Raw genomic sequence first — 26132 nt, 5'->3', positions numbered from 1 at the left:
TTCTGGAGGAGGCACCTTTCCACAGTTTATTTCCAAACACAGAAACAGTGGCTAATTCCTCTTTTGAGCAGATCAAAGAAAGCAGCAGAAATATTTCTGAAACTTGCTCGCAGGCCTCAAGGGCCATTTATTTTTCCTAGCTTATCTTGAAGATACCTTTAACTATTTCTTGAGCTCCAGATGCCTTGCCTGGGTGGGCCAGAGAGGCCACACAAAGAGTGTTCAGTGTTGGAGAGTAAATCCTGATGAGCAGCATGAGTATTCAGCTGGAGCCACTTCCACAAGGGAAAAAGCATCATACAGGATGATCTGGGGTTTTTTTATCCTTCAGTGGAGAGGACAGTAAATACGATGTACACAACAATGTTCCCGAGTTCCCAGGTCCCTTACATGGGAGTTTTACCGGTTTATAACAGCCAAAAATCAAGCCTGTGGACGGTGGTTACCTTTCCATTCCTGGTACACAAGTTCTCCCCGTCACCGGCCCAATGCACCGACTGGTCCAGATTTATTTAGCGCATCTTCCCGTCCACTCTCAACTGGTCCCATCTGCTTTCCAGGAGGAGCTCTCCTCTGCATAGCCCTGCCTGTCACAGCAGATAACAATGCTCTTTGTGCTTTTCCCCAAGAGACAGATGGAAGGGAGGGGAGCAGGAGGCATCTCAGACACACTGTCGCGGTGTCAGGAGGGTTCGGCTGTGACGGGCTGGTGGAGAAGAGCCCTGTCTGACACCAGGGCTCTTCCAGCAGGAAGGCACTGATGGGGGACCCTGTAACTGTATGTGGGGAGTTACAGGAGCAAGTGAAGGGATCTTCAGCCAGTGCTCAGGGGAGAAAAGGAGGAAAAAATGAGCCTGGTGAAGTTACAGTCCCCAGCAGAAGCAAAACTGCAAGGTTGCTCACAAGTAGGACACGCTTGGATGTGAGGGATGACCTGCAAACATCACATCTCCTTGGAAATGGCCTGGATAGCAAACCACATATTAACTCCTACAGTAACAGAGCCTGGTGACAGGAGCTTCGTTTTCCTACTCAGAATGTAAACAAAGAAATCCTGCCTTAAATGTAGCATTTAAAATAGATTGTGTACACTCTCCCACAGTGCACCCAGCTAATTTTACAGTAGGGGGAAATGTACTCCTGCTCCCAGCTAGCAAGGAGCTCAGCCAGAGCAGTTGATGGCCTTCAGATTTTATCCTCTCTGGAATAATCCCAGTTTCGTAACTAAGGGATATAGCTGACAAATTTCTCAATTTGAAGATTAGAGAAAGGTCAACCCCAGCTTAATCGGCTGCTGTGGAGGGTCAGGAGGCAGAGTAACTAGTAAACACTGTGAAATTAATAAAATTATTTGGCATATTGTGTATGCCATTTTCCATGCCTGCAATCCAAACACAACACAAGGGTGGGGCGGGGGGAGGAGGGGAGGGGGGCAAAAGCCTTCCAAGCAATTGTCCAATATCTGCTTGGAAAAATCAAGATACAAACGTAGCAGGGAAAATTCAACAGGGTGCAAACTGTGAGGGATCAGATTCACCCTTCCCAAGGATAGTCCAGGGGCAGAGAAGTGTTTTGGAATAGGCCTTTACAAATCCATGGTCCAGCTGAACTCAAAAGAACCAGAGAAGAGACCTCAGTGGAGCTCTGCTGGCTTCCAGTGACCAAGGGTCTGGGTCCACCAACCCCCTAATGTCACCCTTGGTGCTCAGGGCAAGACACAGCCCATGCAGGGGAGGCAGAGTTGTTATGGATGTCTCTGCTGGAGGAACTCCAGCAGAGATTTTTAAAGGAACAACAAAGAGGAAGATCTGTGCGAAAAGAGGTAGTAAATATCTGTGGTAAATATTTCTGCTTTATTTAAACCTCCTTTCAAAACACATTTAGAGCGTAACAATAGGCTTCATATTTTGTTCAGGATTCAAATACATGTTTTCATCCACTCCATCCAATTAAGGGTTGCTGGAGTTTCTGCCATTATAAAATACTCTATTTTGTGCAGATAAATGGCACAGCAGATTATATTTGGGGCAGACTATATTAGGGTACTTCGGAAACCAAGGCTCGGGGGCACAGCTTGACTTCTGGAAAACTGCACTCAAGAATGAAATGTTATTCAGCAGGGCTGAACACTTCATAGTTTATATAAACCAACAGCAAAGCACAGCAGAGGTTTCTGTCAATACCTTAATCCCTCTGTCCTACAAACATTTGAGTGCCATTCCCATCCTCCACTTGACCTACAATCTCCATGCAGTCCTCCACAACAGCACCTCTTGATGAGTTTCCTGCAGTTTCCCAAGCCTTCTGTAGAGCAGTTACCACAACCTGGAGCCTGACTGTCTCCTCAAACCCACTCACCTTGTGCAAACTGGATGGTGGCAAATGTCTGCCTTGTCCTTGGGCACATCTGCTCTGCCCAAGAACACCCTGCATCCCCACAGCAGTGCAGCACTAAGCCTCAGCTGCTCAGTCCTGCTGAGAGGCTTATTTTGTGCAGAAAAAAATAAGTGTGCACTGCAAAAGCCCAGCTCACAAGGCCAGGATGGCACCTCCACTGAGCATGGGACTGCCCAGGATGGATGGAGAGATGACTCATCGCCTGGTTTCAACTTCCTGCAGCATCTCTCTTACCACTTCCCTGTTCTTTCTCTCCTTGGAGATCCTGCTTGTGTCTCCACATCATCTGCAGCGCTCCCAACCCTCTTAACTGCCCTCAATGCAAGCAGCTCCTTGCTGAATAGATAATGGTGCCCCTTTTTTTTTTCTTGTCCTGCCTTGTTAAAATGTTGTAACAACCTCACAGTGAGCAGAACAGCAGGAGAAGTGGCTCGTGGAAATTAAACCATGAATATAAACAAGCCAAGCCACAGCAGGAGAGATGTGGCAGACACTCTTGCTCTCCTCCCTTTGCCTCGGTCCAAACCAGCTGGTGTGAGCCAGATCCCACGACAGGGCAAATGGAGCAACATTCAGAGAGGGCAGGTTCGTGGCCAAACACTTTTTCCTCTGGAGGAATCAAGACTTCTCAAGTGTTAATCGAGTTTTCTGCCCCTGAGCACAGCACATGAGCAAACATCAGCACTTTTGTCATTACCTTGCCCTTATTCTATTATCACCACCCACCCGCAGAAAATGCTGCAGGCAAAGAGGAAACCATTCCTCATCTCTGGGGATGGGGAAAAGAAGGAGAAGGACAGGAAAAAAGACGTGCACAGAATGGGTACCTGTCCCCATTCCAGTTGCCCAGTCAAATCACCTCACAGTAAACTCACCACTGCACTTTCACCTTTTTCCTTAGCTTCAATCCAGCTTTTCACTCCCTTAAAACAAGAAAAAACACTCCATACCAGCTTATTCCTCCTTGAAGCCAGCAGCAGCTTCACCAGTGCAAATCTCTGCTTTACACTATTAAAAATGGAGTTGGTAGCACAAATAAAGGATACAGGATTTCCCTGCTGCACTGCCAGAACTGAAGATGGGTGAGATCTGGGGGCTTGATAAGTCATTAGGTGGAAAGCTCACACTTGATCGACCCCACCGTTTGGAAGTTTCTGCCAAATTCAGACAATAATTTTAGCTAAGAAAAAAAGGATTTGTTGCACAGTGGTTGTGGCAGACTGCAATGCAATTTATGTGCAGTGTCTTTTGCCCAAGCTGACTTTTCACAAAGATAATAAGTAGTTTCCAAAGTGAAGTGAAAGGAATTGGCGGGGAGGAAATTGAACACCTGGGATTTAATAAAAACAACTTTTTGGTTGGGGTTTTTTTTTTTTGGTTTTCTGAGGAAAATGAAAATTCCTCATCTCAGGCAGACCTGCAGAAATACATGTATTTTTATTTCATTAATTCAGCCTGTGAACCAGAAACAGAGAAGAGCCTTACTCAGCAGAGCAACAAGACACCCAGCTGGGTTTGAGAAACAACCCAAGCCCTTTGTCGGTGCAGAATTGCCTCATGATCCAGCAGCCAGCTTCTAAAATAGCCCTAATTACCTTTATATTTATAATGGGAAAACAGGTGGAAGTGGTCAGGAATAGTAGGTAGAAGCACAGCAGAGAAAACGGTGATATAACTGAGTCCTAAACAGCAGAACTGCAGGAAAAATCAGGCTGGAGGGGACCTCTGGAGGTCTCCAGTCCAATCCCTGCTCTAAGCAGAGGTATTTCAAAGCTAGCTTAGGTTGCCCAGTTTTTTTCCTTCTATCCACCTTTGGCTGAACAGAGGGAATAATCTCTTTTTTCAACTCCCTGGCTCTTGCTGAGCCCACACTGCTCATTCCATCTCAGCTTACTGACCACCAGAACCTTTGCACATCATCCTGGCCAAACAATTGCACCATGTGTTTGCAAAGTACCCATGTATGTCTGCATGAATAAATGCATTATTCAGACCATGCTAGCAAAGTTCTAATGAATTTTAAATTAATAAAGTCCAATAAAAGCCTGAGAAAGACCCTAAAAATTTGTAATACTATTCACTGCTTGAATAGGGTGTTATTTGCTTTCAACGGCCCATCAGACAGATTTTTGGCTTTCTTTCAGTGACCCACCAGGGACATGCCACAGAGCAGGACAAGGTAGGTGACAGGAAGGGGACTCAGGCCTGAAACAGGACCTGGAGCCTCCCCAGGTGCAATGAACCCACAACTGTGCCCCATCCTCTCCTCAGCTCCCCAAAATATGAGCCTCTCAGCAGGTGGTGTTGCACCTGGGGGTGCCTGAGATGTGGTAGCATCTTGATCTGCACAGGTGATGTCCATCTGGCTGGGAGCACCACATGGTGATGCTCAATTGGGGCATCCTCAGGGTATCCTTGAGAAATCCCCAGCAAAAGGTCCCAGGTGGAAAATCACACAATGACTTCTCTAAAATCCTCAAAAATCATGGTTTTCCTCCCTGGGGTTAAGATGCTAACTATTAGCCCCACTCAGATCCCAGCATTTGAATTTCAAGCTGGATGCATGTTCTTCTCAGTCTTGCATACAATGAAATGATAAAATACTCACAGTTCAACACCACTTGAACAGCATAACTTATAAGTTTAAGAGCATTGATTTGTGAAAGAAAACTGAAACATTTTGCAGAAAACATAACCATTGTTTGTTGTAGCTATCCAAGGTTATATAAGTGTGGAAAACAATGTTGCCTCAAAGCCACATAATGAAAATCTAGGGATCTATTTAAAAAATGGATTTCGTCCTTGGCTTTTCATGGTGGTTGATGGGGGAAAGTGTATGTTTACAGTTGAAAACATCTTTGAGGGTCCCCAATCTCTCAAGTAACAACTGCCCCACCACCAACAAGCAGAAACTAAGCAAGCTGATTCCAGTCAATGCCGCCCTGATGCCAGCTCAGCAAGATTTTGTTGTGGTGGGAACATAAGCTAGAATTTTCTAATCATGGGTGCCCTCAGTTCTCCCCTCTAAATAAAATCCTTTCTCTAATAGGGGTGTAGCATTCTCAGATGCCAGGAACTGGAAAGGGATTTAGACGTTCCCAGCACTTCAAAATCTCAGTCCATTTAGGCTGAGTCAGCAAAGCACAGAATATCCAGACTATTTTAAGCATGCAAAGAGTTCTATTTGTGACCTTATTTTCCTTCTTACATACAAACTGAGATCTGTAAATATTGAAAAACATGAAAATTGGGTCTTCATATTTTATGAGAAAAATACTAGTCCAATCAAAAAGGAAACAACCATCTGGCACCACTCCTTCCAGATGTTTTCCTAACCATTCTCCATTTTTCCTTCCCAAATGTATGTTTTCTGCATACTCAAAGAACTGCCATGATCCCTTCGTGTTTATCCATGCCCAACTTCAGATTTCCAAGCCTGTTATTTCTTTCCCTCTTCTTCTTACTTAATCTGTCATTCCTTCAGTCAGTGAGCAGAATCTATTCAACAAACATTATTGTGTTTTTGGAAAGAATTTGCTTTTTTATTATGTCTGTGGTTCAAGGGCTTGTGGCTGACTTGGCAGCTGTGTTTGAAAGGACAGTTTGTTGATAATTTAAACCAACATCAAGGACCATAGGTCGAGGAATTTTGGAAATAGCCATGCCACCAAGATAAATTTACAACATTCACTTGAACTGGGAGATAATCATCAATGTTTGGAGTGGTGGATTCATTGCTGGGACAGAAAATGAGTGTATTGTACCTGTGGGTTCACTTTCCAAACCGATAATCTCTCCTTTTTGTACCATATGAAAAAAAATCTGTAACTTCTGCAATCAGGTAAGTCAGGTATCATGGACTGGTGCAGCTGTACTGACCTTTACAGTGTAAAAAATTAAGATTATTTTTCAAGCCAGGCAGTTCACTGACTGTCTTGCATCAGCAGCAGCCTTTACTGCTAGGCAGAGGGAAGATCACATATGTCATGTTTTATATTCATGAAACGGAGCTTTAAATCCAATGAAAAGGTACTTCAGAGAAGGCTCTTCTGGAGTCTGTAGTAGCTGAATGCTGTAATGAGATCTTCAGGAAAGATAAAGTCTTCTTTTTTCCTAAACTTAATAAACAAACTTTCATGAAAAATTGTTGCACAAGCAGCGTGCTGCAAATGGCAAAGCTACCTGTCTCCTCACAGGAGGGTTGGAACTAGATGACCTTTGAGGTCCTTTCCAACCCAAGCCTTTCTGTGATTCTATGGGGATCTTTTGTGGACCTTGTGATTCCCCATTAATGCTGCACGCAGGATGAGACCCAGAGATCAGCAAGAAATGTGTTATTGGAGCAGCTATCCTGGAGCTGCAACTCCCACTCTTGTTCTGAGGTGAGAATTACAGCCACCCCGATGCCCAGGAGAAACTTAAATATACAAGAATTGCCAAAAACCCCAAGCTCCCAACTTACAGAGGTAAGAAAGCAAATGAATCGGATGTTCCTGAAGGGGGTTCTGACTTCACCTAATAAAATTCCCACAGGTGGACACATACACTGCTGCCACCCAAGTGTATCTCACAAGTGAATCTCAGTGTTATGTTCTTAATTTTGGTACAGAGGGGATGATAGGGAAGTGGTTGAGCCATCATTCCTGAAGGGATTTAAAAACCGTGTGGATGTGGCACTTGGGGACATGGTGTAGCAGTGGGCTTGGCAGTGCCAGGTTAAAGGTTGGACTCCATGATCTTAGGGGGCTTTTCCAACCTGAATGTTTCTGTGATTCTATGACTCTATTACACATTTAAATGTGGTGGGGTTTTTTTAATGTTAGTTAAATCCATGTATCATTTTTCGTTGATACTTGAGAAATGACTTTTTGGCAAAGAAATGTTTGCCAAGGCCAATGACAAACGTGTATGTATCAGCATCAAGAGAAAATAAGCCCTGAAATTGGCACAGTCAAGTATGTATAAAAGATGTGTTTGCTCATGCCTCCCCAATCAAGGATCCTCATTAAATAACCATGTGACTCATATAAGAAGCTACAATGAAGCAGTACAGCTCACATTTCAAATATTCATCAGCAGGCCATGGATCCCAAATATAAAGGGAATCATTTCCAAATTTAGCTCATGAGCTGGTCTGAGGAAGTGCTGTTTGCTCACTGATATTAACACAGCTGGGAAGAGGTGCTACATTTCTCAAAAAAAGGTTCATTGATTATTTCTTTACCCTTTGAGGATCATGGGAAATTTTTCTTAAGAGAATTGTCTGGAAAAAGTAATTTCTACAAAACTGAACTTTTTTCTTTTTTTTACTTTTTATTGAATTAAAACTGTTTCAAATCAAATCAAAAACATTGAAACCAAATGTCAAGTACCTAACATTTCACTTCTTTTTCTCTGATGCCACTCTAATTGGTTTCACTGTTTCATCAGAGGGCCATAGTGACTCTGTGCATAACCAGTGCGAGTTACCCAGGCGCTGAATGACAATGATGATCCCAAGGTCAAAGCAGAAGCTGAACGAGCCTTGTACAAACATATACAACCTCATTCTAGAGAGGGTACACTGCAGTAAACACAGAGTTTTCACAAAAATATTCTACAAAAGTATTTCATAAAACAGACCCCAAGACTAACTGAGCACCCCACCAGCAGTTCCCACACTGGCCAAGCATTTTCCTTTCAGCACAAACTGTCTGTTCTGTAGGTAATACATGACGTGCCATGGCTATTGTTACCCTCCATCTTCTCCAGCTCAGCCAACAATTTTCCATGGGACCTTAAAGCTCATCCAGTTCCAATCCGCCTGCCAGCCTGGCCTTGAACAATTCCAGGGATGGCGCATCCATGGCTTCTCTGGGCAATCTGTGCCCACACAGGGAAGAATTTCTTCCTCACATCTAACCTAAATCTCTCCTCTTCTAGTGTAAACCATTCCTTCTTGTCCTATCACTACCTACTCATGTAAAAAGTCACTATCCCTCTCTTATATAAGCTCTCATTAAGTACTGGAAGGCCACAATGAGGTCACCCCTGAGTCTGCTCTTCCCCAGGCTGAACAGCACCAATTCTCAGCCTGTCTCAATTGCGAAGGTGCTCCAATAGTACTGGGTTTACACTTCACTGAAACCCAGTCAAAACACAATCAGTGTTTTACTGAAATAAGCTATAAAGTTTGTCTTCACAGTGCGCATTTATAAATCAATGATGCACTTTTCCCATTTTCCTTTCACTCTAATGTTCTTAACAATACTAATTTAATCAATTTAATAAGCCTGTACTTGCTGTATCTTTTTCCCTTTCCTCCTTCCTTGGATGCAGTCACTATTCTCTTAATCTCCAACTATCACTGTGCACTTCATCTTTTATAATTTCTGCTTGCCAAGCTTGCATTTATTTAAAAATTCTCGTTATTAGTAATTTATCTTAGAGCTGAAGATTGCTCTGTTTGTCCAACTTTAGCCACTGAATGCTGTGTTTACATTTCTCTGCAGGAGGCAATTCAATTTCTCCCAAAGAAAGCAGGGCTTTTCCTGCAAAACAAACAAAAATCTGTTTTTCTTAAAAAAACAAAAAATTACCTCCAAAAGACGCTGAAACACAAAAACATCAGCCATTACTACTTTTCTGTGACCCGTGGTTGATGTGCACTTTCAGAAGGTAACAGATGAAGACGCTGGTTTGAACAGGGCAGGGACCAAACAAAGATGAGAAAAGAAGATATTAGTGTATTTCCTGCTGCCATCCTTCCTCCCACCTTACAGCCTCACCAAAAATAGGGCTAGAAAAGCCTGAAAGACATCACCTAATTCCACTGCTGGCCCCAGGAAGCAGCATGACTTCCCATGCCATCTGAGTGATGTCCCTCTGCACTGCCCACTCCAGCAAAGGAGCTGCAGCCACCCACCCCCAAGCAACCTGTGTTTCCCTGTCCTGCATGTCCACATCCTCTCTAAGTTTTTTTTTCCAAATGATCAGTTTGAACCTCATGTTGCAACTGAAACTACATCCGTTCCTGGAGATCAGGTTAACTCAGGCTCTTTGCTTGGGCCTTCATGTACTTAATGTGCTTACAGACTGCTCTGCCTCAGCAGTTCTCTCTTTCAGCTTAAACAAGCCTAGTTCTTTCAATCTTTTCTCTTAGATCATATTTCCCAGACATCTGATCACTCTGGTCACCCTCCTCTGGGCTTTCTGCATTGCTCCCGAGGCGCTGTGCTCCAGACTGGACACCACGCTCCTCCCCAGGCCACCTCAGTGTGGCATCTGCTGTTTACCAACAGCAAAACAGCACAAAATTTGCAGCCCACGGTGGCTTGAATTTGACTTGTGACCTTCAACACTCCAGTCCTTCTCTGGTGGACTCGTCCGGGGTTTCACATCATGTGTTTTTGAAATTGCTCTTCCTGCTGAGATGCCCTGTCCCTGCACAACCTCCCCCTATTTATTCAGAATATTTATACAGGTGGCCAAGATCGTTCTGATTTTTCATGGTATTCCCTGTAGTTTCCCAGTGCTAGAACTTGGGAGAGGTCAGCCAACCTCCAAGGGTCTGGAAAGTGAAGCCAGCACACCAGATCCCGCTGCAGCACAAGACTCCTCCAGGTACTACTCACACGGTGAAAGGTTGAACAGATTTATCTCTGCCTTGAAGAACGGGGATTTCATGCCCTTCCAGCTGAGTAAAAGAAATAAATGAAAAACTAAAATGCATTCAAAAGCATTTTTAAGAACAATTATGTTAATAGCTCTGACTGAACAAAGGATTTGTAGGCAAAGTCTGCCTCCAGAGCTCATGAGCGCAGGAGATGTGGACCAAAAGGCACCTGCAGAGTTTATAAGCTTAATCCCCTACCACTGTAAGCATCAAATTACCTAATTCCCTTCATAAATTGATGAGAAATGCATTGCTTGAGAAATGCAAACTCTTGAGAGTAGTTTGGATTTCTTTTTCTTGCTATTCATTTTTCCCTCCATCCTGACTTCTCCGCAGCCTGACACTCCTGTGTAATTTATGTGATTTTATCCTTCTACCTGCGCTGACTTTTAGTGTAGCTCATTTCTCCTGCCATTTTCACCAAGGAGCAGGAGCAAATACCCTTTTCTCTATCAGCTCTGGTGTTGGATAAGGTTAGAAATCAACTCCTCTAACTTATCTTCTCCAAGACAGGCTTGTACCTGGCACAGCAGAGCAGTTGTCACCAGAAATCTGAGCAAGCAACTCTGCAGGCAACGTGGTGCTTTGCTCACATCAGGCTTTCCCTTTTCTAAAAGCTACAGAAGCTTGGGACATCTGGTGCTGGGTGCAGGCAGGAGCAGAAGACTACTGGTAAACTTTGGATCCTTCCTGCTCGGGCAGTTTCTGCCATCCAGCTTAATGGGTCTGAAACTGATTGAAAACTTCTGCAACAAGCTATTTTTTTCCTGAAAACCTGGTTAAAACATGCAGCACAGTAAGTCTGAGGGAGCATTTGTCCCTGCAGCTCCAAGTTCAGCATGGGGAAGGGGAACCTAGTGGCTTCCAGACTCTACTTCCTAACCATGGAGGAGCTCCATTGCTTTCCTGCTCACACAAAGTGAGAAGGGGAGGGCTTTTCAAAAAGAAGTTGTCTTTTATAGAGACTAAGAAGAAAGAGTCTGATTTGCTGTCTTCACTGACTTTCCTTCCCTTGTTTGGCCTTGATAGGCAAGTCACATTTTTAAGTAAAGGAGGGAGCACTTTATAATGACCTGTGGAACAAGTCCAGAGGAGAGCCACGAAGTGGCTCACAGGTCTGGAGCACCTCTGCTTTGGAGACAGGCTGAGAGAGTTGGGACTGGTCAGCCTGGAGAAGGGGAGGCTCCAGTGAGACCTTAGTGCCCCTTCCAGTATCTAAAGGGGCTCCAAGAGAGCTGGAGAGGGACTTTTCAGCAGGGCCTGGAGTGACAGGACAAAGGGGAATGGCTTCAAACTGACTGAGGGTAGCATTAGATTAAATCTTGGAATGAAATTCTTACAGTAAAGTCACTGGAACAGGTTGCCCAGGGAAGCTGTGGACTCCCTATCCCTGGATGTGTTCAAGAGCAGGTGGCATGGGGCTTTGAGCAACCTCATCTAGAAGAAGGTGTTGGAACTAGATGATCTTTAATACTCCGTCCAACCCAAATCATTCTATGATTTATGATTCTATGCTCATTATTTAAATCCAGGGATGCTGGGCAGCTGCTGGCTTGGGAAACACCATTGGCTTCACGCCTTCTTTGCCACAGAAGTGGCAAAGTCATCTGCCATGAAGAAAGAAGAACCTGCTTGGTGTTATAGTTCAGCAGCCATTAGATGGGCTGGACCAGGAGGCAATTTCATTTTCACCAGTGACAGAGAACCAAGGTCACCCTCCTGTTGACTGCATTAAATAGGTGCTCACAAATCCTGCTTGCTGGTGCACTAGCTCTCAGCTTTAAAGGGCATTTTCAAGCTAAGGGTGTTTATGTTGTTACTCTTCAGGCAGCAATGTCAAAGAATAAGTCATAAATGCAGGGTTGAAATTAAGCCTGCTGATTGCAGTGGTTTGTGTTTTTCCTGACATTAACTGGAAGTGGAGCTATTGCAAAAAAAAATTCTGTCCTGTGGGAAAATTTCGTATTATTTTCAATTTTCTTTTCATCTGAAATCAGGAGGAAACAGAAAACCTTTCTGTGGAAGAGAAAGCTCAACAGGAAAAACATTTGGAAATGTTGAAACACGTTTGCTGCAGCAAATTTAGCAATGTCAGTAAGAGATGGCAAATGACACATGGTATTCCCTCTGTGTTGTTGAGCTGGAAGGGTGAGTGCCTTTGCAAAACATAACTAAGGATCCTTAATAAGAATTTAAAAGTGAAAACATGCAAAAAAAAATATTAACTATCTTCAGGAACATAAGTAAAAATAACTGCCCTACATTTTTTTCAGGAGAGAGGAATGACTTTTTGGAGTCTCAGCCTGAGAGGCCCCACAAACTGAGTCACTGATCATGAAGCTGAGACCCCTTTGGAGCAGCCTGGCACTGCCTGGGCCTCAGCAGAACCAGACCTAGTTCAAATGCAGCTGTTGGGGACTATTTGGAGACTCTTCACTCCACTGTGGACTAGCTGTCCCATCAACAAAGTAGTAGTAAAGGTATCTTACACATCCCCAAAATGCAACCTAAGGAACAAGGGCATCTTGCATTCTGCACTTTTCACTGACTCTTGGAAAGCGAAGGAAGGTGTTGGCAGAGAGCTGGCCAAGAAAAAGGAAATAGAAACACGCAGACATTATGAAGCAAGACTCCAAGTACAACAGTCATGCTAAACTACTAGTTCCAGTAAATGCCAAAGACCCAAGTGGGTTATGGGCGGGGAAGAGGAAAACTGAGGACTAAGAAAGTGCTGGAAAACGCGGCATTTCCATTTCCAACACATTGCTGATGTGCTGAAAAAATCCCTTTTCTGCTCATTTAGCACAGCTGGAACATTGCTAAAATCAAACCCTCCCTGTGAAATATTTTTTGCAAATCAGCACAATCTGCAGCACATTTTTCTTCCCTTGTGGGGAGGGAGGCGTCGGGAGTTACCATCCGGCTGTGATGACACCTCCTAGGAACAGTCGGAAGAAATTCCTAAAACCCTCGTTGCAGAAGCTCAGGCTCTGGCCAGTATCTCAGAGGGACTGTGTCCACTCTCTGCTGACAGCTGCAGACAGCTGTCTGCAGGCTGAGTGGGAAAACCTGCACCAGATTTTATGCAGATGTCAGACTGAGGGAACAAGTAGTAGAAGAAGGAGCGACTCAAGCTGCACTTCTGGGATCAATTCACAGAGCAGTGTAGAAACAGTTCATCCAGTGCAGATCACATCAGAAATTATCTTGATGACAAAGGGGAAAAAAAATTATGAAGCTGTTCTGTGTGTCTTCCTACTCTTTAGGGTGCAATCAGAGCACATCTTCAGCATTGCTATTAGCATTCCTCCACCAAAGAAATCTCAGCAAAGCACCGAGCTCTCATTTTCAAAAGATGATGCTGGAAAGCTTCCCAGATTATATATTTTCCCCTTTAATTTATACCTCTGAGGATAATGCCAATCAGGGATGCAGCGAAAGTGGTGAGACATCCTTGGACCTGGGCTGATTTATTAACAGTGGTTGCATTATTCTCACTTGGAGAAGGATGCTAGTATCCCAAGCTTCCATTAAAAAAAAAAAAAAAAGTCCTGCTTGCTGGTAGGTTATCAAATACAAGCTGACAATGTACTTGCACAGCAGATATGCATAAGGCCATTGCACAGTATGATTCATCTGCAAAACATCCAGCATGCTAGAAAGCTCAATTTAAAGTAGGTTAGAAGAACGATTCATTAAAAAGCAACAGCAGAGAGAAAGGAGGGGTTAAAAAAAGAAACCCAAACTCTAAAATCTCCCGCTGGGAATGATACATTTTCTTCTCACTCTTTGTTCAGCCCCCTCTCCTCACGTTACTTTTGAATAGAGTTTGGATGGCACAGGGATGGACAACCATGTAAAAATACATGTAACTAGACAAATATTACAAATGCCATCTTCCAGGCCTGGCAGATCTACCAAATATTCCAGGGATTATACACGGTCTGTTTAACACGTTCAAAGTGGAAGGAGATTGCATATATTTCACAGAGCATAAGTCCCCAGGCCTGTCTCCTTAGCTCTGACCTGAACTTCTACTACACAGACACTGGATTATAAAGGCTAATGTCAAAAGGACTTTCAAGAAAAAAAGAACTCCCAAAATGGCAACTGGCTTTTACTATGATAACTGCTCAGATAATCCGCTATAATCTCCACTGGTATTTTGTAGGATAGGAAAAAAGAAAAAAAAAAAAAACCACAACCAGAAAAAATGTACATGACATGGCAATTCTAAAATAGAATTAAGAACCTCGAGGCCAGAATTAGTGCTTTTAAAATGGAATTTATGGATATTTGGAATAAATGTCCTACTATAAAAGCAAATGTAGACAAGATACATTTCTAAACACTGGTGCCAGCCGAATGAGGTGAAACATATGAGCTGATTTCAGAATAATTTGGAAATATATTTTTATTAATATTATTTTAATCTGTGTATTTCTCGCAGAAAGATTTTTTTTGTCTGATGACAAGTTTCTGAACAAATTTAAATTTCAGAAAATTCAGTCCTTTCTCCTGGCAGGAGCAGAGGTAAGTGTGCATTTTCAAAGTCAGAGTTCCTGTTTCACCCATGAAAAAAATAAATCAGGTTTTACTCAGTGACTCCACATCTGTCCATGTGACCAATTAATTGTTTGCTTGACTTTCCAGTTCTGTGTGAAATGTACACATATTAAACACACATGAAACTCTTAACATGGAGAATTAGATACTAACTCCAGAAATCCTATCTTGCCAGAAACAAAGATGCCAGTTACAGCCATTTTGCTATAAGGATTTAATTAAATTCATAAGCACAGCTACTGCCCAGAGGATCCAACTCCCTTCTTTTTGTCATAAACAATGTGTTCAGATGAGGTCACTCCTCTGGGACTTCTCACTCTCACACATCATCTTGGAGCTTCACCTTCGGGCCCAACACCTTTCCTGCAAACTAATTACACTCTGAGAATGGCAGATTATAAACACAGACTTTCGGGATAACCAGGAGATTCTGAGAAATCAATCCTACATTCAAACCCAGCGATCATTTGCTAGAGCAGTAGAGAAATCAGCAACTACATAAATGCTGCATTATGTCTCTTTTTAAAGAACTGCAAAAGCTGCAAAAGAGAGGAATCAGCCTCAGCTTTAGGTCAGCCCTACATCAAAGGCAACTGCCTCAATTAAAGTTTAGTGCACAGCAATACTGCAGTTTAGAGCGTGTGGTCAATGATGTTTACCCAAGCTATAAACCTTTGTAATAAAAAGGGAAAAATAACCAACCCATCAAAATGGCAAACAGGGTATAACCTAACACAGAGATGAACGCTATCCAGAAGATGAAAAAAAAAAATTAGGGTACACATTTTTATAACTTTTCTCAGGGGCAGCAGGAGACATTTCCCTTTTTACTACAGTCAGTCTGCAAATAACAAATGATTGCTGCTCATATCACACAGCTACACCTGCATGGAGCGGTTCAGCTTCCAGTTCAGCTGAAGTGCACATTTAATTTCCAGCGTGTTGCATCGTGCTTCACTGCTGAAGTCAACAGGAATGAAAATATCCTGCAATGCAAAACATTTCCTACATACACGAGCAGCAAATGCATCTCTTTTGCCTCCACATTAAGGACATCAAGGGAAAGACCTAATTAAGACTGATTGGAATTCAGACCCCTCCATGCTCCAGTAGTCAGCGGAGAGAGAGTGCCTGTGAAACCTCATTGCCCCCTCCCAACAAAGCTCATGAAATGCTGTTCAGGAGATGAGGGAAGAGATGAGACACTGCTCCCCAGGTCTGCTGGTTGCAGGTTTTCACCTCCCACTCTGGACATGGCCTCGGTGCGTGTTCCTCATGCAGGGAGAGGGATGCAGCTGACCTGAATATGGGTGAACACTTGCACAGCGGTGGCAGATTTGGAGCAACTTTTAGGCTGTGCTCTGGATCCAGCCCTCTGCCCTGCCAGTGATAAACAATTTCCAAGCAGAGCTGCTGCTCTGCTGGTTATGTGTGCACCAGGACCTACGTGGGGTGAGGGACTCCCCACGCCCCTGACATACAAAATGCTGTTCGTGGTGTGCATGGGCATCCTCCCTGCACCAGCCTGGCTACCTCCTACTTAGGGGATGGCATTAGGCCTGTAAATGGCAGAACTCCCTTGCTGATCACAACAACCCATAAATGCAGCCTGTCTCTCCAGCAGTGCTTTTACAGATGCCCCCGAGTGCTTTTGGGAGCAGTGTGGAGGGGGCCAGGCTCAGCAGAAGAACATCAGCACGAACTCTGATGGCTCGGGCTGTCTGCAGCCCTTCTCCAGACAGCTGTGCTGCAGAGACTGCCTGGGGTGAGGATTTTCAGGGGTGAGGATTTTCAGGCTGTCTGGTGGCGCAGCCAGTGACTGGCGCAGTGCAGGCAATGCTGGGGATGCTGTTCAGGTCTGTAACTTCTGCATTTGGGGCTTTGGAATGTGCTCCCATGGGGTGAGGGACAGCACCCAGGCTGTGTTTGGGATACAAAGCAGTGGCCAGACACTGTGCCCTGGTGCTGTGCTGTGTTTCCTCCTCCTCAGCCACGGGGATCACCCAGGGGCACCCAGATGTGCACCCGAGACATGGGCTGATATTTGCACTGAAAAAACCCTCAGAGACAAGCACAAGATCCCCAGGGGCTGGCAGCAGGAAGATTTCCAGCCTGACAAGGCTGACCCATACATTTCCTTTTTACTGGCTGCAGTTAACAAGCCCTTCTATGTCTTTTTACCAACAATAAATCAGCTGCAGTTAATAAATTCAGCACTGCTGCAAAAAGCAAGACATCACTCATGTCCTGAATGGCACAGTAAAGCCTCAAGATGACATAACTCTGAGGGTCTGCAGAGTCACCCCCAGGTGCAGAAACCATGATTTGGTGAGCATCCTCACCTGTACCCAGGCAAACACCCCACTGCAGCACTGCATCCAGGATGGGAGTCACTGCTATTCGAAGGACATGTTGGGAATGCTGCAGATGTCAATGGCAATTGCGTTGAAATAATCCCTCAAAAACCAGCCACCTTTTCCAACACAAGATGTCATGACTGTATCAAGGGCAGGCGACTCATTACAGCAGTGAAAGAAAGATTCAAATACCTCTTATATCAGCTGTTATTTAAATAAAGATGGAAAAGCCCACTCTTAAGGAATATTAAAGTATAAAGACAAATATTGGGATAGCACCTCAGTATTTGAAAGAGATAGGCTTATGAAGGCTGTAGCCACTTCCAACAATTTTTATTCTCACCTGGACACACAAAATAGATCAAAATAAACAACAGCAACATTATAGTGACTTTCACTCTAACTTTTCAATGTATTTAAATGTTATTTTTTACAGTGCTGTAATGAGTTAGGTAAGTGCTGGTGCCTTCATTTTACACACAGGTGACCTGAAGCAGTTTAGTCTAATGGGTAATAAAGCCAATTTATCCATGATATATATATCTTCTAACTCATTTACCCCTAAATTCAGCAAAACACATGCTAACCTTTATGCATATGCTTAAGACCTTCCTAATTTTTAATAGCAGTTAAGAATGTGCTTATATTCCATATAATTAGGATCTTAAATGCTTGATTGAAACAAGGAGGACTGAAAAAGGTGATTAAGGTCCCCTCTATTTCAAACCTTGTCTTGCAAGCTGAGTGCCAAGAATTTACTCTCACTGTTTACTGGAGATACGAGGACTCTTGGAGGAATAAAGTGATCCTAAATCAGTGTCTTAAAAAAAAGAAGAACATTAAATGTGCAGTGTGTTCCTGAGTGCTGAATCACGCCAAGTCTACAGAAGCACATACATTTACTTTTCCTAAATTAGAAAACTAATAACCAATAATGTTTTATTACTTGAAACATGGTTTGCTGTGTGAGGGCTGCCTTTTCTTTTGCAAAAAAACCAACAAACAGCCCAACAAGAAGAACATCCAGAATTTTTTAAGCAGTCCTGATCCGGCAGTAAGAGAATAGAACATGAAAAACAGACACAAGGACATAACTGCTATATTAAAAATGAAAAATCTTGGTATGTACTTGGCCCATTTTAGAGGTACTGACAAGTCAGGAGGCAAAGTGAGGCAAATTCCTAAGAAGTCATCCATTTAAAAGTCTCCATTCCCTGTTGACGATGTGGACTTGTGGCACAACTCCTTGGGTATTTCAGGAATTTTGAGCTAAAACACAGGTGCACAAAATAATTAGGTCTTGGGGCCAAATCAGGTCTCGGGGCTTAAACTAGTCCTGAGCATCAGGGGCCAATGCAGGTCACAGAGCTGGGCCGGCGTCCTTTTGTGGGACAGTCTCTGAGGACATGATAAACAGACCTGTGGGATCTGCCCAAGCTTCTCCAGGAGGGCTGAGGCAGAGGCAACACATGTTTGCTGGGATTGCCATCCACAGACAGATAGAGAGCACGTGCTGAGTGCACATGTACTGCACACTACAGCTTTGGGGGTAAAAACAAGGCATAAAATATGTCATTGAATGGCATTTCCAGAGCAGCAGAGAAAAAAAAAAGGAGGCAGATGTGCCTCCCAGGACCCTTGGACCAGTGAGATATAATGAACCATCCAGCCCAGGGGAGATTCACAGCCCTGAAAATACTGCAAAATGCCAAACCCAACACTTGCCACAACTGGGACATCCAAAGCCTCTCCCCTCCAAGCCGTTCTCCTCCTCCTCCCCAACCTGTCCTCCTCAGCTCCTTGCCTATAAATAAAACATTTCATTACTGAGTGATGAAGATTAAAATAAGGCAGGTGAGTCACCCTCCCTGGTACTACTTTTCTCTTTCATCTGCCTCATCGTCATCATCCTCAACCTATTTGCAGCCCTGAAGGCTGAAGAGAACTCATCAGTGTGGAAGCCAAAGCAGGGATGGAGCTACCTGCATTCCTGTGGGGAACAGGGCAAAAACAGTTGCATTTTGATCTGTATGGAGTTGAGAACTACAGTGCTGCACAGATTTTAAATCAGGAGTTTTTATGCACCTCTGAGAGCACCCTCAGATGCAGAGCACTTGCTGGAGGAGCCCAGTAGGAGCTGTTGCTCCTATTTTACTCAAGTGGGAATAGAGGATGGTATTTCAATGGGAATTTTTTTTTTTTTAATGGCTGACTGTGGGCTTTGGCCACCTTGTCAAGCTTCATGAGGATTACAAAAGCAGAAAGATCCAAGAAAAATCCACTGTGTTCCTGCCTCTTTCTGCGAAATCTGCTTGCACTTACAAAGCCCTGGGGAATGCAAAGAGCCTCCATCAAACAATCTCTGTCACCTTCACTCATAACCGGTAGATCAGAAGTTCTGAGTGACTAATCCAGGGAACAGAGAAAAAAAATAAATTCAATTCCCTAAATCAGAAAGGACTTAAATGTCAGTAATAAAGTTGGCTTGAGTAGATACTCTTCCAAAGTGAGACTAAATCTGGCCTCAGTTGGCTAAATCTGAGCAAGACTGCCTATCAGCTGAGGATATATTTCCAAACATCTGCTGAGGCTCCCCTGTGACATGCTTAGGTCAGTGAATCCACCAGATCAAGACTTTCTAACAGCAACATGAAAAAATCAGGGTTTGGATCGTGGCCTTTACAGTGCATGTGGCCTTGAGCAGCACATTGCCATGGATGCTCAGGGAGTGGAGCTCTTGACAAAGCAGTACCTGGAAAGGGATGGGAAGGCCACAAAGAGCCAGTTGCCTTGGGGAACCTGCTGTTTGTTCATGATCTGACATCCCAAAAAGTGTCAGTGCCAAACCCAAGCAGTGCAGACATGCATGTTCATACCCCCTTCTCTCCACCCAGGTGAACCATTGAACTCTCATCTGCCTCAAAACCACCAAAAACCTCTTTTATGCTGAGGTGTAAAGGTGTTAGTAACTCACCCTCTCCAGTAACGGGAGAAAAACAATAAACTGATATTTACAGGTGATTGTGTCATCAGTACAAACACAGGCTTTTGCCAGGAGCACCTCAGTGCAGTCCCCTGGTGGGTTAGCTCATGGTGGGAGCATGCAGCTACACAGCACATGCCTTCAAACTCAACTTCTACAAAGAATGAGAATTAGAAAGATGTTTTACTAAAAGCACTGAGCTTAGAGAAGATGTCCTTGTCATGCAGCAGCAAGAGCCAAGTCCACTCCTAGTCTTGGGTGCTGTATTTACATCTATCAGGGAATTAAACACTCTGGGGATCTGGTATCTCTCTGCTCCTCAGCAGGAAGGGTCTGTTTCTCAGCTCATCTCCCTCATCCAAGCAGCTTCCAGTCCCTCCTTCCCACCTCTCCTCACTGGCACATACCACATGGGTGCTGTTCAGTCCCATAGGGACAGGACTTTTGTGCCACTGAGACACCCCAGGGGATCTGGCTGCTGCTCCAGAAGGGTTCCCATTGGCCATATTTGCCATTCCATTGTGTCCCTGGAGAAGTGTCCCAGTTATTAATGCCATCTCCTGTGACAATGGCCACCTCTCCCTTGGGCAGCTGGACTCCAACACTCGAGCTGTCTTTGGAGGCAGCTGGAAATGAGCCAGGATTGTCAGGGATGTCCTGACTGCTACAGCCTGTCTGAAGACAAAGAGCACCCTGGAGTGAGTATCAGCACCCAGGGTTCACTGGCAGCAATCTCAATCTCACCTACATGAATGTAGGAGCATAACACCACTGCCTAAATCACCTTACAGACACTCACCAATGCACAAGGCTGCCCCCAACTTCCCAGATCCTTTTACAGGGATCATAATTTTTATGTCTCTCTGCCCTATTCCCACTCTTTTTTTCCTAAGCACACCTTTTACCACTGAGGTACAGTCTGTTCTTACATTTTGCCACTTCTCTGGAGGAAACCATATGTATTTATCCTGGGGACTGCCTGGTAGCCTGCAATATTTTTGAAAATAATTCTTGTCAAGGGATTTTAATCACTGTTGATGTATAAAGATGAAATAACAGAATCTATGACCAGATGGTGTGTTGGGTGGCATGGGGCTCTCTTCACCAACATGCAACTGCTCACCAGCCTTTCAGGACCACTTCACTCATCAGTCCTTGCAAGAGCTATGTGCAATCTCCTCTCACCCTGAACCAATTTAATTTTTGGGAAGGAGAAAAACTCCACATTTGAGGGAGAGAAACATTTTCAGCAAAATCCAGGGGCCAAGTGTGACAGCAAGAGAAACAGCTTTGTCCCTGCCCAGAAGCTACTGGAATTATCTTCATTGGATCTCTGCAGGACAAGAAACCAGTGTGGGGTCTGCAGCTTCTTATTGCCAGGACTTTGCTTGACAAACCTCTGAGCTTTCCACTCTTCGTGGGAATTTTTTCCTGCACTCTCAGTCATTGCCGATTTTGGTTGATCCAAAGAATGGGGAGTGAAATCCATTGCTTTTCATCATTCAGAAACCACTCACAAGGTTTTGACACAAAGCCAGCTTGGCTCAAAGCTGGGCCCACAGCCAGCTTGAAAATATTCCTGAACCTTTCAACAATCCCTGGCTGGTTTTCAAGTTTAAAACAAAAGGGAAGATCAGGGAAAGTTTGCAAATTTTTAGGTTGTATAAGAAAATTTCTGTACAACCTGTGATAAATTCCCACCATTTACTTTCAGTTATTTTCATGCTGGGAGAATCTCTGAGACTCCAAACCCTGCTCTTGCCTCAGAGAGCATAACCATGTTTTTCACAAAATAAGACTGGTCTGACAGGTGTGTGGAGGAAGATATGGGATGTGCTGGGAAGCTACCTGAAAAACATTCTGTCCAGCTCACTCTTGTTTGGATGGATTGCTCCTTGTCTTAAGTGTCCCCAGATGGCCCATTGTACAAGAAGTGCTCAAGTTTATGGTAGTCTGTGTCAGTGTTGCAAAAAGCTGAAGTTGGGTATCTCCTGCTGGGTCCATTCCTACAGCTTAGGAACAGGCAGGAATCCCTTTCCAAGCAGGAGAATTAGAGAGTTTTCTGAAAAACTCGACAGTTTTAGATGTTCAGCAATATTACAGTCTTCTTACTGAGAAACTTATGAATACTTAGTCACACAGAGAGAACAGGAAAATTATTTACTTCCCTGGGTGAAGGGAGCAGGAGCTGTAGGTCTCTGGGTAGTGTGGAACGGAAATACAGATGCTGCAGCCACAAACAGAGACAGAGACTGCGTGCGCAGGACTGCACTGGTGGGGATGCTGCTCTGTCTGCCATGGTTGGCTAGACACGCACACAGCCACACAGCAGTCTTTTATTGAACAGGGAGAACAAAATGGGAAATGTTTAAAGCACATTATTACTCTTATGATATCGCTAATTTGACGGTCTGACAACCCACGGCCAGCAAACACCAATAAAGGTCTGTATCGCTCACTTTACCTCCACCTTGCCACAGTTTGGCACGTGAAAACAAACATGTCTAAACCCCCTTTGCAGAGAATTGCAAAAGCTGGAAATCTTCTTTGCTTCTCCTTTTCTTTCTCTTTTCTTTCTTCTTGCTTTCTTTCTTTTTCTTTTTTTTCTTTTTCTTCTCTTTCTTTCTGCCTGTCTAATCTGCATTTTATAAGGGCTGATCTACAGATCAGGTTAAGCCTGAAGAAGCCTTCATTAAATGTAAGCATTTTCTGATACCACAGTGATTCCATTTAATGGGGATCTACACAATTTGAGAGACCACCCCTCTTTGTTCTGTATGCTAAGATTCAGCATGGCCATATTTTCATCCATCAGCGAACAAAAAAATCTCACAGGATCCTTTTCCCCCTTCTTTGTGTCATTATACTGTTGAGGCAACCCTACCTGGAGCCCTCAGTCCTGCCCCTCTTTGCCTGCTCTCAAACAGCCTCACATTGCCAGCCATCCGCCTCTCTCTCCAGTAGAAAGTCACGTTTCACAACCTAACACTCAGCTCAGCGAATGAGCAGCACATCAGCAGATTAGCTGCCTGCCCAAAGCTACAAAACAGCAAAACATTTCCCACATCAGCCGATGGGCGTTAGATTCCATTTTACTACCCGACTCAGTCGCATCAAGCAGACAGAAAAGCACCGAGGGAAACATCCATGTTGAGAGCACACACATGCACCGATGCACACTCAGACCCTGGAAAGCCACACAGATGGGCATCAGCAGAATGGCACATGTAGACACTCAGACTGCGCTGTTTCTGGCCAGCTACTCTTTGTGCTGATTGACTGAGGGGATTAGAAGGGGCTCAGCCCAAAAACGCAGTTCCTAATGCTCCTGCAGCTATTGCATAACAGAGATCGATTCCCGTCCCAAGCCCTGACCCTCAACTTACTCAAGACAAGTTCAATGCTTCAGGGTGTATAATGGAAGCATCTACTTCCCAGTGAAGAGGAATCTAGATGGGCTGGGTTATTTGGCTATTTGGGTTCTCTGACAGGCAGCAACAGGAAGGAAAGCAAGAAAGTGTCACCAAGAAGGAAACAGAGTTATTTTCCCCCAAGCATTTCTACCAGGAGCTACACAAAGTTGAAGCCTTCTCATGTTAACAGATGTACACCTGCTATCAATACACCTACTAAATCAAGGGAGATCAAACACTTCCCAAAAGCAAACTGAAAATCAGTGAACCTGCAGACCCTCAACTAAATGCAGCTGAAGCCAAACACACCTCAAAAGCCTAAAGGAGGAAAACACAGCACCCAAAAAGTCCACAGTTAAATGAACAAGTCTCAAAAGCATGCAGAAAATGTACAAACACTTCAGAATAGGCTCTCTCCATTAAAAGCTGCATGCTGAAATAACACAAGAGGCCACGCAGGAATTCCAGGTGCAGGGGGGAGGGCTGAAGGAACTCCGCTGGGATCTGCAACTCCAGATGTGAACAGGTGTACGACGAACGAGGACACAGCCACATCAAGTCAAGCGAAATCAAATGCCCTCCAACATTTGGCTGAAATCTGGGTGTCCTGTGCCTCACAAACTGCAAAGAGCTTTAGGGAACTTGGCTGGCTCCTGCATCCCCCCCCTCCCCCACATCAGCAAAAAATAACTATTTGCAAAGGCCGCAATTCCTCGTTATTTTCTGTTTTCTTACGTGCTCTCACTAACTCCTTAGTAATGTTCCCAAGCAGCCAGGCTGGGAGAAGAACAGAGGAAGGGACAGGAACGAGACAACCAAGAGATGCTGCTGCCAGGGCCCTTTTGTTGAGCATCTCTGGGTACCCCTCGCCTTTTACCTGGGGATGCAGTCGCCATGGTAACGGGCGGGTGTTCCTTGGCGGAGCCAAAAACCAGCTGTTCCCGCTGCTGAGCCCCATCTCCATCCCGCAGCGGAGCCCCAGTCGCATACTGGTCCGCCCCGTCCGCAGCCCAGTGCACCCCAGTGCCCGCCAGCAGCAGGTCCTGCGGGTCCGGCGGGGCTGACATGCTGCCTGCAAGGCGGCCGCTGATCTCCGGCTCTCGGGATGCAGCGGGAGCCACCGAAGGAGCTGCGGTGGCCGCCGGGCTGGACGGTGCTGCGGCCGCGCTGGAGTCTGGCCGGCTGCGGGGACCGGGAGCCGCCGCCGCTGCTGCTGCTGTTGCTGTTGCTGTATCTCCACTAGCGCTTATTACGCAGGTGAAAATGGCTTGTTAGTTGGAGCCTTCCAGCCCTTGCGTCACCCTGTGGCTGGCATATCACAGGGCAGGAATCTGCCAGCCGGGCTGCTGCTCTCCCCCGTTTAACTGCTTCGGCAGGGTAGGCATCGGCTTGTGTGGATAAGGGGAGAAATGCCCCCCTTCCAGGAGGGCACACGCCTCCCTCTCCTCTCCCGCCGCCCCCCTCTCGGCGCGCATCCCCCTCCTCCGCATCCCTCCGCTCCAGAGCATCCCGCAGGCGCCGCGGCCGGGCACGGCAACGCGCCCGCCGGGAGAGCCGCCGGCTCCTCCTGCGCCGCCGGGCTCGGCGGAGAGGGCACACAGCCCTCAGCGAAACGCACCCTACAGTCACCCCATTCCTGCCCCTTCCTCCCCGTCTCGGCCAGCCCCTGGCCCAGCGAGAGAAGCCGCGCTCTGCTCCTGGGTTTGTTTACCCTGTTGGCTCCTCTCTGTTTGCAGCCCCGCCGGAGACAAGATCACAGCTTATTGCATCTAAATGACACTTGTCAAAATAAACTCACAGCAGGTGCCTGCGTGCCTTTTTTTTTTTTTTTTTTTCTCCCCCTTGCCTTTTTTTTTTCTGTTGGGCCATTGTATTTGCTTACTCTCTCACGGAGGAAATGCGTGCTCACCGAGGCGAGGGGAAATGTCAGGCTGTTAGTGAGAGCAGCAGCAGCATGAGATACAGCAAAGGTGAAAGCACAGGGCAGGATCTGTGCCACTTCTGAGGTGAACTTGGAACAAGTTTCCTTGCCGTCCTTTCACACATGGGAAAACGGACTCAGGTAAATGGTACGGGATCATTCCTGCGTTGCACAGAGCTCTGGCATGGACAGGTCAAAGAAATGAACTCTGCCTTGTAGAAGGACCTCTCTCATGTCATGGGACAGGTCAAGCTACGAAATGGAGAGTAATTGCCACAGCCAGACTTCATTCCCAGCTGCTCGTTGCAGAAGCAAATCTCCAACTGTGATCTTTATGTCACAGCACCCCTAGGCAGGCATCAGACCCTCTACAGCTCCAGCAAGCTTATTCCTGGGTTTGAAAACTTTATATGTTTTTACTTTTTCCAGGCAAGAGGGGAGGAAATCCAGGGTAAGCCTGCAATGCAAGGTGAAAAGCCTCAGAAGAAACCCTGAGCATTTCCATTTGTGTTATCATCACAGGGAATTGTCATACTTATCCTCACTCCAGTCCAGAATCTATTTTTGGGAACTGTCCTGCTGCTGCCTGAGTCATAGAATCGTAGGATCATGGAATGATTTGGATTGGAAGAGACTTAAGAGACCACCTAGTTCCAACCCCCCTGCCATGGGCAGGGACACCTTCCACTAGACCAGGTTGCTCAGAACCCCATCCAGCCTGGCCTTGAACACTTCCAGGGATGGGCATCCATGACTTTTCTGGACAACCTGTGCCAGTGCCTTACCACCCTCACAGTAAAGAATGCTTTAGCACAGTGTGCAAGACCGTTAGGGTCAGACC

General features: G+C 45.2%; 1 protein-coding gene across 1 annotated transcript in view; it reads right to left on the bottom strand.

Moving 5' to 3' along the window:
- The window catches only part of RTN1 (reticulon 1), a 119038-nt gene extending 94244 nt beyond the window's left edge, over window positions 1-24794 (bottom strand). The window contains exon 1 of the mRNA XM_027901915.1: window positions 24248-24794. Coding sequence (XP_027757716.1) covers window positions 24248-24437 — 190 coding nt within the window. The 5' untranslated portion in view covers window positions 24438-24794. The remainder of the gene's footprint in view (window positions 1-24247) is intronic.
- Window positions 24795-26132: the final 1338 nt, after the last annotated feature.

The sequence above is a fragment of the Empidonax traillii genome, unplaced genomic scaffold (genome assembly GCF_003031625.1).
Source record: "Empidonax traillii isolate 1590-97213 ecotype Southwest subspecies unplaced genomic scaffold, ASM303162v1 scaffold821:size279169, whole genome shotgun sequence".
NCBI classification, from domain to species: domain Eukaryota; kingdom Metazoa; phylum Chordata; class Aves; order Passeriformes; family Tyrannidae; genus Empidonax; species Empidonax traillii.
This window is presented reverse-complemented; position numbering and strand designations above follow the sequence as displayed.